This window comes from Pyrus communis, chromosome 13 (assembly GCF_041283825.1).
Source record: "Pyrus communis isolate YQ-2024b chromosome 13, ASM4128382v1, whole genome shotgun sequence".
Taxonomy (NCBI): domain Eukaryota; kingdom Viridiplantae; phylum Streptophyta; class Magnoliopsida; order Rosales; family Rosaceae; genus Pyrus; species Pyrus communis.
The window spans coordinates 23,186,609-23,199,271 of record NC_142577.1 but is presented as its reverse complement, the minus strand read 5'-3'; the positions used below and the strand labels follow the sequence as shown (position 1 = coordinate 23,199,271).

General features: G+C 38.0%; 1 protein-coding gene and 2 pseudogenes across 1 annotated transcript; all 3 read left to right on the top strand.

Annotated features, from left to right (window-relative positions):
* Positions 1–200: 200 nt before the first annotated feature.
* Positions 201–3,059, top strand: LOC137736725 (xyloglucan endotransglucosylase protein 34). Its single transcript, XM_068475965.2, has 5 exons — positions 201–339; positions 449–643; positions 788–888; positions 999–1,192; positions 2,349–3,059. Exons 2-5 carry the CDS (start codon positions 454–456, stop codon positions 2,746–2,748), a joined length of 885 nt encoding a protein of 294 aa, XP_068332066.2. The 5' UTR covers positions 201–339; positions 449–453; the 3' UTR covers positions 2,749–3,059.
* Positions 3,060–5,413: 2,354 nt separating this feature from the next.
* Positions 5,414–7,130, top strand: LOC137736237 (UPF0481 protein At3g47200-like; annotated as a pseudogene).
* Positions 7,131–10,300: 3,170 nt separating this feature from the next.
* Positions 10,301–11,023, top strand: LOC148691964 (UPF0481 protein At3g47200-like; annotated as a pseudogene).
* The last annotated feature ends 1,640 nt before the right edge of the window (positions 11,024–12,663 follow it).

Genomic DNA, 12,663 nt, shown 5'->3' with positions numbered 1-12,663 from the left:
GACGAAAATGAATTATCTGACCGACCTTCTTGGAAATAACCTTATCACCCTTAATGCAATTAGGCCTAAAAATTAATTTCAAACGCATCCTTTTATCTTTCGCCTGAAGTCCAATCCGCTCTGCCAAAAGAAAAATAATTGAACAGCTGTAGTGCTACGAGCAATATATAATAATCTCATTAATAATTAATTAATTAAATTTTCCACAGGTTAAAAATTTTGAACAGAACACTCTTGAATTATGAAATGCAGATAAAATCCCCGCTACAAATAGGGCTGCCCCCCTCTCATTTTTCCTCATCACACCTCAAAGTCTCTCTCTCTCTCTCTCTGCTGGAGGTAATGCTCTAGAATCTTGAAGAACACTCCTTTCAATCCTTTCAAGTTTCAAGCTTTTACTAATATGGTGTTCTGGGAACATTTTTTTTTTTTAAATTTTTTTGTGCAGAGAAAATGGCTTCTTGCAAACAATGGACTGTGTTTTTGAGTTTGCTGTGTTTGGCCTCTGCAACAATGGCAGCTCCCCTGAAAACGCCGGTTGCGGTGCCGTTCGGCAGAAACTACATGCCCACTTGGGCATTTGATCACATCAAGTACTTCAATGGAGGCAATGAGATCCAGTTGCATCTCGACAAGTACACAGGTACAAAAAGGAACAAGTAAAAGCACTTATATTATTAGTAGCGCTTAAGCGTTAACCAGTTAGTAACTTAATACAGCGGTAAACACTCGCTTGACAGTTAATGTTATGGAGGCTTACTAAAAATTGGTTTTTAATTGTTTGAAGGTACTGGCTTCCAATCGAAAGGAAATTACCTGTTCGGCCACTTCCATATGCAAATTAAGATGGTTCCTGGGGACTCTGCTGGAACTGTTACTGCTTTCTATGTGAGCATTTTTCTCGATTTCTTTCATTTTTTGCTTAATAATATTCCTTTTGTTTCCCAAATACTTTTGAAATGGGCATTGAGCTCAAATGATTTACGCTTGCTATTCAGCTGTCTTCGCAAAACAGCGAGCACGATGAGATCGATTTCGAGTTCTTGGGGAACAGGACAGGGCAGCCCTACATTCTGCAGACCAATGTGTTCACAGGAGGAAAGGGGGATAGAGAGCAGAGGATTTTCCTCTGGTTCGACCCCACTGCAGCTTACCACTCCTACGCTGTCCTCTGGAATCTCTACCAGATTGTGTAAGTTCTTTCTCCCTTCTTCAACCCTGTTTCTAAACTCCTCTGTTTTTATGAACATTTTTTTCTCTTGATTTTCCTTCGATATTTTCATTCGTACCGTGACGAAGAGGAAAAAACGACGTTGAAATTTAACGAAAAAATAAGATAATGTGACTTTTCGTTAAATTTCATCTTTTATTTAATTTTTTATTTAATTCTTATCGTTAAAAATTTATTTTATCTTTTATTTAATTTTTATCGTTAAAATTTTTTAAATTTTTTTCATTAAATTTTCTTTTAATTTATGCTATTTCTAATCCTGGTGACCCTCAAAACATTAGAACAAAGTTGTTTTGTGTGGAAAATAACAAGTGCAATGATTTTAACCCTCTAGTTTTCTCTTTTTATCTTATTTTTTTTTCCTTTTAATTTTTTCAATTTAAACCCGAGTGAATAGTGCAGTTTGAAAAAATGTTAACAGAAATCATTACATCTCTTGCATTATTCGTTGTGTAATTACGATCACGTGACGGGTACCGTAAAGATAATAAATTATAGACTCCTTCCACCATCATTACATTTGCACCAAACTCATAGAGTTCAAAATTTCCAACCGTTTAAAGAAAAAACAAAGTCCAGCAAACCCTAGTAAATCAAAGCTTTTCAATTTTAAATTTCCGACAAAATTTGACCAAATGTGGATTTTTAGGGATAAGGGTACTCTCCGGATTTGTTTATGGGGATTGAGAAATTCAATTAATTGTGTTTATTTATCGTATATTGTATGATCAGTTTTCGTTACTTACTATTTATATTCAATTTTAAATTTTAAATTCAAAATAATTTCTAATTGCACGATGAACGGACACGCTTAATTGATCTTCTGGCTCCCATAAAGGCGACCAAGAGAGGATCTTATTCCGGTTTTCAGTATTATGTTGACCAAAAAGTCCAAAACTCGTGCAATTTTTCAACAGACAAACATTGAACTTTGGTCACCAAATTATTGAGGGGGAATCTCCACTTTTTTCTTGCCTTTTCTTTTACTTTTTTCATACATTTTTTGTTTTTGGTCGAAACAATTTTTTGATATAAATTCAATGATTTTATCGTGTTTGGCCATTTTGAGCAAAATTCGTATGTGGCTGACGCGTCCCGCCATGTCATGCAAAATCAGATTCCTCGTGGACGACGTACCAATCAGGGTGTTCAAAAACTGCAAAGATTTGGGTTTGAAATTCCCATTTAACCAGCCCATGAAGCTCTACTCCAGCTTGTGGAACGCAGACGACTGGGCCACCAGGGGTGGGCTGGAAAAGACCGATTGGTCCAAGGCCCCGTTCATCGCCACGTACCGGGGCTTCCACATCGACGGCTGCGAGGCCTCCGTCAACGCCAGGTTCTGTGACACACAGGGTAAGAGATGGTGGGACCAGAGGGAGTTCCAAGACCTTGATGCTCAGCAATGGAGGAGGCTGAGGTGGGTCCGCCAGAAATACACCATCTACAACTACTGCACTGACCGAGTCCGATACCCTACTATGCCACCAGAGTGCCAGAGGGACAGAGACGTATAAGGTTACAAACCGACCGAACTATGATAATGTTATGTAGCTACCGCGCATCTCGTGACGTTGTGTCCGTCGCATTAAGATTATAACCGCTTTGTCTCGTTAAACAGAGTGCACCGATTGATTGGGGAAGGAGATGACACGTACTCAGTGTTATTGCGTATTCCATTGTTTTTACTATCGATTCACGCGTGTTGATTGTATTGTCCATTATCCGTATGAGTGTTATTATCGTTAATTCAGTTGTTATTATAAAGTTCTATTAAATTATTATAATAAATCTTTATAATAATATATTGTTTCTGTGTTCTCTTTAATATGGGCGGATTATTAAATAATTATAAGATCTAATTAAGTTGATCCACGTAGCGTGGATTCATGTGAGCACATGGTTTTTTTCTTTCTTTCGATGGTTACAGTGGCCTTGATTGATTCCCCAGCAGCAAGATTTGAGTAAAAGGTAAAATTATTGAATTCAAATCCCTTCCAGATCTGTGTCTAATGTCGGGAGACTTAGAAATTCGGACCATTCATTTTAAAATTTACGGCCATCATAGTTTTATCTCACTGACCATCTCATACACATCGAAAGTTGGAGATCTCTTTCTTCCAGGAACGCCCAGATCTATGGGTTCACTGAGTCCGGACTCCGAGATTCGAAATGAATCTCGTTTCAAAATTATTGGTCCGTGTGGCAAGAGACAGATGGGTCGGTGTGTTTTCGTCCACAAGCATGAGGCCACGAGGAATTGCTCGTACTTTGAAATGTCTGGAAGGTATTTTCTTTAGACATAAATAGAAATTGTTGGATAAGGTGGTCTCTGCTGTTTCAAAATTATTTGATGCCTTCAAGATGATCTCTTACGACTCTAGTAAATAAAAAAGGAGTACAAATAGCAAGACAGCTCGAGATTTGGAAGGAATATAAATATTCTGTTTAAGGGCAAGAAATTTGTTTAACTCACATATTACGTGATGGTTTTTAGTATTGTAAGATTAGTAAAGAGATGCTTATGCGAGAATATAACACAAAATTAGTCGTTACATTACATTTGATGTTCTTCCTTTTGAAGTTGCGAGAGTATTCAACACAAAACTACTTACTATGTGATCATATGCGGTTAGTTGTATCCGAATAGAACAATTTTGTTATGTACTTTGGGTTACTCTAAACTAATCTAATCTAGGAGGAGAAGAGTTCGAACTTGACTATAAAAAAATGAAGACAACGTCCTCACCAACTAGTCGTGCTCACATCTGCTAAATTTTTATCTTTTCAAATTGCTCGAAATGGAAGAAACTACGGAGGAGAAGGGGGTGGTTACATCCGCTTTCAAAATTCAAACCTTGGTGTCCAATGTGTTGGGTATCTAACTGTTTCTAACAAAAAGAGAAGGGAAAGGAGGGGAGGGGTGCATCCCATAGAAAGTGACATGGAGTCATCTTCTCCCACTTATATAATGCAAAATTAAGCAGATTTTCCGGGTACTGATTAAGATGGGAAGCACAGCAAATGAGATTTGAAGGGGCATCAATGGAAGTTGGAAGCAGTAACAGAGAAACTCTGCCGAGGCACCATCAAACAATCAATTTGGTAATTTAAATGGGGGAGTGGGGAAAAACAAACAAGTCATTGTTTAGGCACAGATCTAGATGATCTGTAAATGTCGATGTTTACAATGTTACATGTGAATTGACAACTATAATCTATGACAATAAATGGGTTCATCCCATAAGATACTTCCTCAAATTATAACACTTGTGTTAGATATTATGCTTCCATTTTGAAATTCATAGTTGAAATTCAATGTTTGGGGAAATTTGATATATTATCAACATGTTACGTACCAACTAGCTCTTCGTCAAGTGATACTATTTTCTCTCAACGATGGTTCACTCAAATTATAACACGTGTGATAGGTCATATATTCAAGGTTGGAAGTTTAGAGGTCAACGTTAACAAGAAGCCACAGACCAAGTAGCTCTTAGTTACATGAACTTGTTGGGGGTTAATGCCTTAAGGTTAATCACTCGTTTGGTATTTAGGACTAGATTGGATTAAGTACCTCATGGTTGTGAAGGTAATGATTTTTCGTTTTGAGTGTATCACAAGCGATCGGACGTTAAGGACAATTATCCTTTCTAATCACCATTTTGTAGAAGAGAGATTTTATTCCTTAGTAATCCATCTTCTACCTTCTGCTCGACAAAATCTCTTCATTTCTTCCTTCAAGCCTTCAACATACTTTGAAGATTGTAAGTTGTCCAATCTAAGCTAGTATTTGAGTGTATAGAACCAGATCATGAGACTCAGGCTTTTAGAGCAAATAGCAAGCCAGCAGCCTAAGAAGGAAAAGTGTGTGAATCTGTAATTAAAACGAATAGAAACCGTCTTCTGGGGAGGAAACGAATCACACTGCAGTTGCCTGGTATGTTTTAAGACCGATAAATCTCTCACTTTCATCCTAATCACTCTAGCTTGTCGTAGTGACCGAATTATTGTTCTTTACTGCTTTAGCTTGTCGGAGTGAATATCTTGCTTGTAAAGCAAGAATCAAAAGATTGGAAACATTGTACACATTAACACCTGAGATATTGATTCTGATTTTCGAGACTGCATATATAAGGGAACAAATTCGGTTGTCTGCAGCCTGCGGAACAGCCAATCGCGATGGCAGACAAGAAGTGGATTATTCAAGCTAACAAAGAGCTCCATCAGATGCAGGATGTTTCGATAGAGGAGGAGGAGCATTGGAGCAGGGGTTGATATACAGACTGCCAGCCTGCATCACGGATATTAGCATGAAGGCCTACAAGCCCCAGGTGGTCTCCTTCGGGCCTTACCATTTTATTCGAATCCAATGGAGGAGCACAAGCACCGCGTGCTTCTTCATTTTCTGAAAAGATGTGAGAAACCTGTTGAGCTGTTCATCAACGTGCTGGCTGAGGTGGTGCAGGATTTGAAGTAATCGTACAATCAGCTTGATCCTGAGTGGAGAGATGAAACGGATAGATTATTGCAGCTAACTTTTCTGGATGGCTGTTTCATGCTGGAAGTCGTGCAGGTTGCTTCTCATTTAATGGATGATTATGCTCCCAATGATCACATTTTCAGCAATCAGGGGAAGCTCCATATCATGCCGTACATCAAGTGTGACATGTAAATGCTTGAGAATCAGTTGCCCTGCCCATGCTGGTTCTTGACAAGCTGGTTGCAGTTGAGAGCAATTACACTAAGGCGTAAGAGTCCTTAATGTTGAGAGTTTCAATCTCATGTCAGGAAATTAAGTGTTGCATAATAATTTAATATAATCTTGAACCTGCCAATTGATTTTGCGTTAGATGCTAACGTTTTAACACACGAGTCTGTATACTATGTCAGATGCTCAAGTTCTAACAGGTACTACTCTGCATCCTCTGTTGATGTTTTTCGTTGCGCAATAATCTCCATTTGTTTTCGACAAGATGAAGGGTTTGTGATCAAACTCCTAATCGAGTTCTACTCCCCCAGTGCAGCAGCCTCAAGGATGGGACAATGCAAGCATTCATTGGATGTGTATAGGAAGAGCCAGCTTCAGCGAGAGCCCTATTGCAAGAAAGGTCACCGCAGATTACAGACTGAACCGTCACGATGAAATCTTCTGGTCAGTAACAGAGCTCAATGAAGCCGGGATCAGATTCAAGAAAAGCAAAACCACCAGCCTCAAAGACATCTCATTCGCCAGGGAGTCCTCAGGCTCCCAGCCATTGTTGTGGATGACACCACTGCGTCCATATTCTTGAATCTGATAGCGCTTGAGAGCTTCCATGTTGGGGAAGGCAACGAGGTCACATCCTATATATTTTTCATGGACAACATCATAGACAATGCCAGAGATGCTGCCCTCCTACATGCTCCAAAACGCCTTGGGAAGTGACAAAGCAGTTGCGAATCTTTTCAACTAGCTCTCTAAGGACATAACGCTTGATCCAGACAGTAGCTTTAATGCGGTGCATAAGAAAGTGTATCACGATTCACTACTGCAAGAAGCCTTGGAACGTGTGGCGCGCCATTCTCGTTTCACACTTATTTCAGGAATCCATGGGCTTTTATTTCCCTCATTGCTGGTGTCTTCCTCTTCGTGCTCGCTATAGCTCAGACCGGATACTCCATAAATCCCTACTACTTTCCAAATGATGATCCCCCCACCTGTGTATGTTATCTTAACAATTCTACTACCCCTGCGACTCCACCAAACGCTGCATACTCCACCTCACCATCAAGATTTATAATTTACTTCGTTCTTATGTCCGTTGTATCAGTGGCGAAGCCAGAAATTCTTGGGAGAGGGGAGAAATTTAAAAAGTTTAGGGTCCCGAAAAAACGTGAACATTCATTTGAGGTCTAAATCCAGGATTTGCAAGAAGATTATTTGAACTATCCGTAATATTCATAGGAGAATTTGCACTAACCGAAATATTCAAAAGAGGATTTGGACTACTCAAAATAGCCGAAGGAGGGTTTTGAACAACAACATTATTTGAAGGATGACTTAGCACCATTTCTTGTTGTATCGTCCCATTACTTAACTATATAATTAGCAAAGTTTTAAAAGATGCTAAGTTCTAGCCGGACGGTGGACATGACTTTACACTTAGGCGAGGACCTAGGAAAATTTGAATAAATTTATTATATACTATATAAATAATTGTCTATTTATTATATACCATATAATATCTGAAAAACATTGATTATAAAACATATAATATAAAAAAATTGACAAAGTTTCTTTACTACTTTGTTGAATTTGATGGTAAGAGAAAAAAAAACAAACAAATAATTACGAGTTCGTAGTATTTTACAAATTATTTTTTGAAGCTCGTATAAATTTATAGTGAATTTTAAGATAAATAACAATGTCAAACAAGTGGTTTAAAAAATATTGAAAGAGTGGCAAATTAATTGGATAATAATTAAAAAACAAAAAAAATTCCAATATAAATCATTAATAGTAAGTTAGGTGGTGGAAATTGATTAACCAATAGTTGAAAAAAAAAAAAAAAGCAAATTGTAATTTTGAAAGGGCATGTGGGGTGGGATGGGAGAGAGAGAAAGTCTCTCTTCTTCCTTTCTTTTCTTCTTCGTCAGAACCTCTCCATTTCCAGAAGCTGCAAAATGCACATTTTCATTTCTCCTTTCTTTGGCCTAGTTTTTTTATTTTTTTATTGGCAAAAAAGACAGCTCACGATCAGCTTGTGCTGCGAAAGAATAGGGAAACCCAAAAGGCCAGAAAACCACACGAAATTTCATCACTTCCGACGAGGGGAGGGGAGGGGCGGCCGCCACTCCTCGCCCTCATGTAGCTTCCCCACTACGTTGTATGGATGCTTATTGATTGATGATTGGTTTAATCATTTCTAACAATCGTCTGTGGGTTTTGGAGGTTTCTTCTCCATAATTCTTCTCCTTATTTGTTTGAAAGATTTCCTCTTATTTGCATGATGTCCAAGAAACACCAGCATTCGAAGATTGGAGAACCAGAATCGTTTATTTTCTATCCATAAATATGTGAGGGAAAATGCATGTTGCACATAATGATTTTTTGAAATAGTGACATAGAACAGATGGTCGAATGAATAGAAGAAAAAATGTATTGAAGGAAGAGAAAAGGACGCAACAAGAAATTACAGTCTTGACATCCAAGTTCCGTTTTGGGCCCATGATACCTTACCAAAAAAAGCACAGCGTCCAGGTTTAAACACACTACTTTGTTGCGACATACGATAGATTTTAATCATTCGAAGCCTAAATCCCAAAAACATTCTGTAGTAAGAATCGAACCTTTCGATTTACATCCAATTTAGTTCCTTTACATTCCCTCGGACTCCCCTCCATTTCCAAAGGTTGAGTTAAATCTTTATATTTCCAATTTAGTTTCTTTCGATGGTTGTATTAGAATATTTTACAGTTGCCTTGACTGATTCCCCAGCAACAAGATTTTAGTAAAAGGTAGAATTATTGAATTCAAATCCTTTTCGGATTTGTGTCTATTGTCGGGAGACTCAGAAATTCGAACCACTTAATTTAAATTTTACGATTTATCTCACTGACCATCTTATACAAATGGGAAAGTTTAGATCTCTCTCTTCTAGGAACGCCCAGATCTATGGGTACACTGACTCCGGACTCCGAGATTCGAAATGAATCTCGTTTCAAAATTATTGGTCTGTGTGGCAAGAGATAGATGGGTCGGTGTGTTTTCGTCCACAAGCATGAGGCCACGAGGAATTGCTCGTACTTTGAAATGTCTGGAAAGTATTTTCTTTAGACATCAATAGAAATTGTTGGATAAGGTGGTCTCTGCTGGTTCAAAATTATTTGATGCCTTCAAGTGATCACCCAAGACTATAGCAAATTAAAAAGGAGTACAAATAGTAAGACAGCTCGAGATTTGGAAGGAATATAAATATTATATCTAAGGGCAAGAAATTTGCTTATAGTACATATTACGTGATGACTTTTGTTATCATAAAATTTGTATGACTTTTATTATCATAAAATTTGTAAAGAGATGTTCTCGCTTATGCGAGAGTATAACACAAAATTAGTCGTTACATTACATTTGATGTTCTCCCTTTTGAAGTTGCGAGAGTATTCAACACAAAACTACTTACTATGTGATCATATGCGGTTAGTTGTATCCGAATAGAACAATTTTGTTTTGTACTTTGGGTTACTCTAAACTAATCTAATCTACGAATAGAACAATGTCCTCACTAATTGGTCGAGCTCACATCTGCTAAATTTTTATCTTTTCAAATTGCTCGAAATGGAAGAAACTACGGAGGAGAAGGGGGTGGTTACATCCGCCTTCAAAATTCAAACCTTGGTGTCCAATGTGTTGGGTATCTAACTGTTTCTAACAAAAATAGAAGGGAAAGGAGGGGAGTGATGCATCCCATAGAAAGTGACATGGAGTCATCTTGTCCCACTTATATAATGCAAAGTTAAGCAGATTTTCCGGGTACTGATTAAGATGGGAAGCACAGTAAATGAGATTTGAAGGGGCGGCAATGGGAGTTGGAAGCAGTGACAGAGAAACTCTGCCGAGGCACCATCAAACAATCAATTTGGTAATTTAAATGGGGGAGTGGGGAAAAGCAAACAAGTCATTGTTTAGGCACAAAGATGTTAGATGATCTATAATGTCGATGTTTTTACATGTGAATGACAACTACAATCTATGACAAAAAAATGGGGTCATCCCACAAGGCACTTCCTCAAATTATAACACTTGTGTTAGTTATTATGCTTCCATATTTAAACTATAGTTGAAATTCAATGTTTGGGGAATTTGATATCAACATGTTACGTATCAATTAGCTCGTTGTCTAATAATATATATATATTTTTAACAATGGTTCACTCAAATTATAATACGTGTGACAGGTCGTATTCATAAATTAAGGTTTGAAGTTCATAAGTCAATGTTCAGATGAATTCAATCCACAAAAAACAAGAACAAGAAGAAGCCACATACCAAGTAGCTGTTGGTTTACATACGCTAGTTGGGGGTTAATGCCATATTGCAAAACAGTTCACTACAGACTGAATCGTCACGATGAAATCATCCGGTAAGCAACATAGCTTAATGAAGCCGGGATCAGAATCAAGAAAAGCAAAACCACTAGCCTCAAAGACATCTCATTCTCCAGTGGAGTCCCCAGGCTCCCAGCCGTCGTTGTGGATGACACCACTGAGTCCATGTTCTTGAATCTGATAGCGTTTGAGCGCTTCCATGTTGGGGCAGGCAACAAGGTCACATCCTACATGTTTTTCATGGACACAATGCCAGAGACGTTGCCCTCCTACACGCAAAAGGTATCATCCAAAACGCCCTGGGAAGAGACGAGGCAGTTGCGAATCTTTTCAACTCGCTCTCTAAGGACATAACGCTTGATCCAGACAGCAGCTTTAACGCGGTGCATAAGAAGGTGTATCACGATTCACTACTGCAAGAAGCCTTGGAACGTGCGGTGCGCCATTCTCGTTCACACTTATTTCAGGAATCCATGGGCTATTATTTCCCTCATTGCTGGTGTCTTCCTCTTCGTGCTCACTATAGCTCAGACTGAATACTCCATAAATCCCTACTACTTTCCAAATGATGATCCTCCCACCTGTATATGTTATCTTAACAATTCTACTACCCCTGTGACTCCACCAAACGCTGCATACTCCACCTCAAGATTTATAATTTATTTCGTTCTTATGTCCGTTGTATGGATGCTTATGGATTGATGATTGTTTTAGTCATTTCTAACAATCATCTGTGGGTTTTGGAGGTTTCTTCTCCATAATTCTTCTCCTTATTTGTTTGAATGATTTCCTCTTATTTGCTTGATGTCCAAGAAACACCAGCATGCGAAGATTGAAGAACCAGAATCGTTTATTTTCTATCCATAAATAAGTTATAAGTGAGGGAAAATGCATGTTCCATGATAATGATTTTTTGAGATAGTGATGTAGAACATATGGTTGAGTGGATAAAAGAAAAAATGTACTGAAGGAAGACAAAAGGATGTAGCGAGAAATTACAAATTTGTCGGTCGAGCTCCATTTTGAGCCCATGATACATTTCTAAGACCATCTCCAATGGTAACCTAAAACCTAAAAATATTTAGCCCAGAAAATTTAGGTTTTAGCCCAGAAAATTTAGGTTTTAGCCCAGAAACAGCTTTTCTACTCCAACCCTTCTGGCTTAAAATTTTAGCCCCAGATTATCAAAGAATGAATTAAGGCTATTTTTTTTTTAAATTAACTTTTAAAAAAAAAATTTATATAGACCATCCTAAATTAATTTTATGAACATTTTAACCTAAAAATATTTAAATTCCGATAAATTTTGAAAAATCACTAAATCAATACATGAAAATTAAGATAAACCACATAAACTTAAAATTACGACCTCTAACATGCTCTTTTGCCATCTTGAAAATTTTGGAAATGAGAAGAAATGGTAGAAAGAAAAATTGGAAGAATTGTAGGGGAAAAGTGAGTTTTGTGTGGATGTTTGAACAAATACATAGGTATTTATAGAGTTTTTGGTTGAATTTTAAGTTAAATAATTTTTTTTAATTAATTTAGCCGTTGGATTTAAATTTTGACCGTTAGATCTTTTTTTTACCGTTAGATTTGATTATATTCGATCCAAGCCGTTGGATTCAATAAATATATAAATATAAAAAAAATTTGAATGTGGACCATTGGATTAACCAACGGTCCAATTAAACTGGCCGTTGGATGAAGAAAAGTAGCCGTCGGGCTACAGTGATGTTGACACGCAAGGAGGACAGCCCCATGTGGGTGGGCCTCGGCTGGAAAGGTCCTTGGCGCGTGCAGTGCGTTGGGCGAGTCGGTTTTGGGGTGTGGGCTAAATTGTGGCTGGTATTTGCCTTCCTTTTGGGTTTTAGGTTTAGTTTAGGTTTTGGGTTGGAATGGATTTGGGAGGGGGGGGGGGGAAAGGGAAAATTTAGGTTTTAGGTCACCATTGGAGATTGTCTAAAAAGAGCGCAACGTCCAGATTTAAACACACTGCTTTGCTGTGACATAAGATAAATTTTAGCCATTTGAGGACTAAATCCCAAAATCGCATTTACGTCCAATTTAGTTCCTTTACATTCACTCGGACTCCCCTACATTTCCAAAGGTTAAGTCAAGTCTTTATATTTCCTACGAGTCCCCTACCTCCCCAATCGTTAAGTTTTTGCATTCCGTAAGACTCCCCTACATTCCCATGGGTTAAGTTGAAGTCTATTTAAGCTTATAGCTTCTATTGTAGGCGAAGGGTGGGGTGGGAGCTGGGTGTTGCTCGGATGGGGTGGGGAAGAAGATATAACAGTAATCTTCTTTTGTTTTTTTCAAGTTTATAATTATATAGA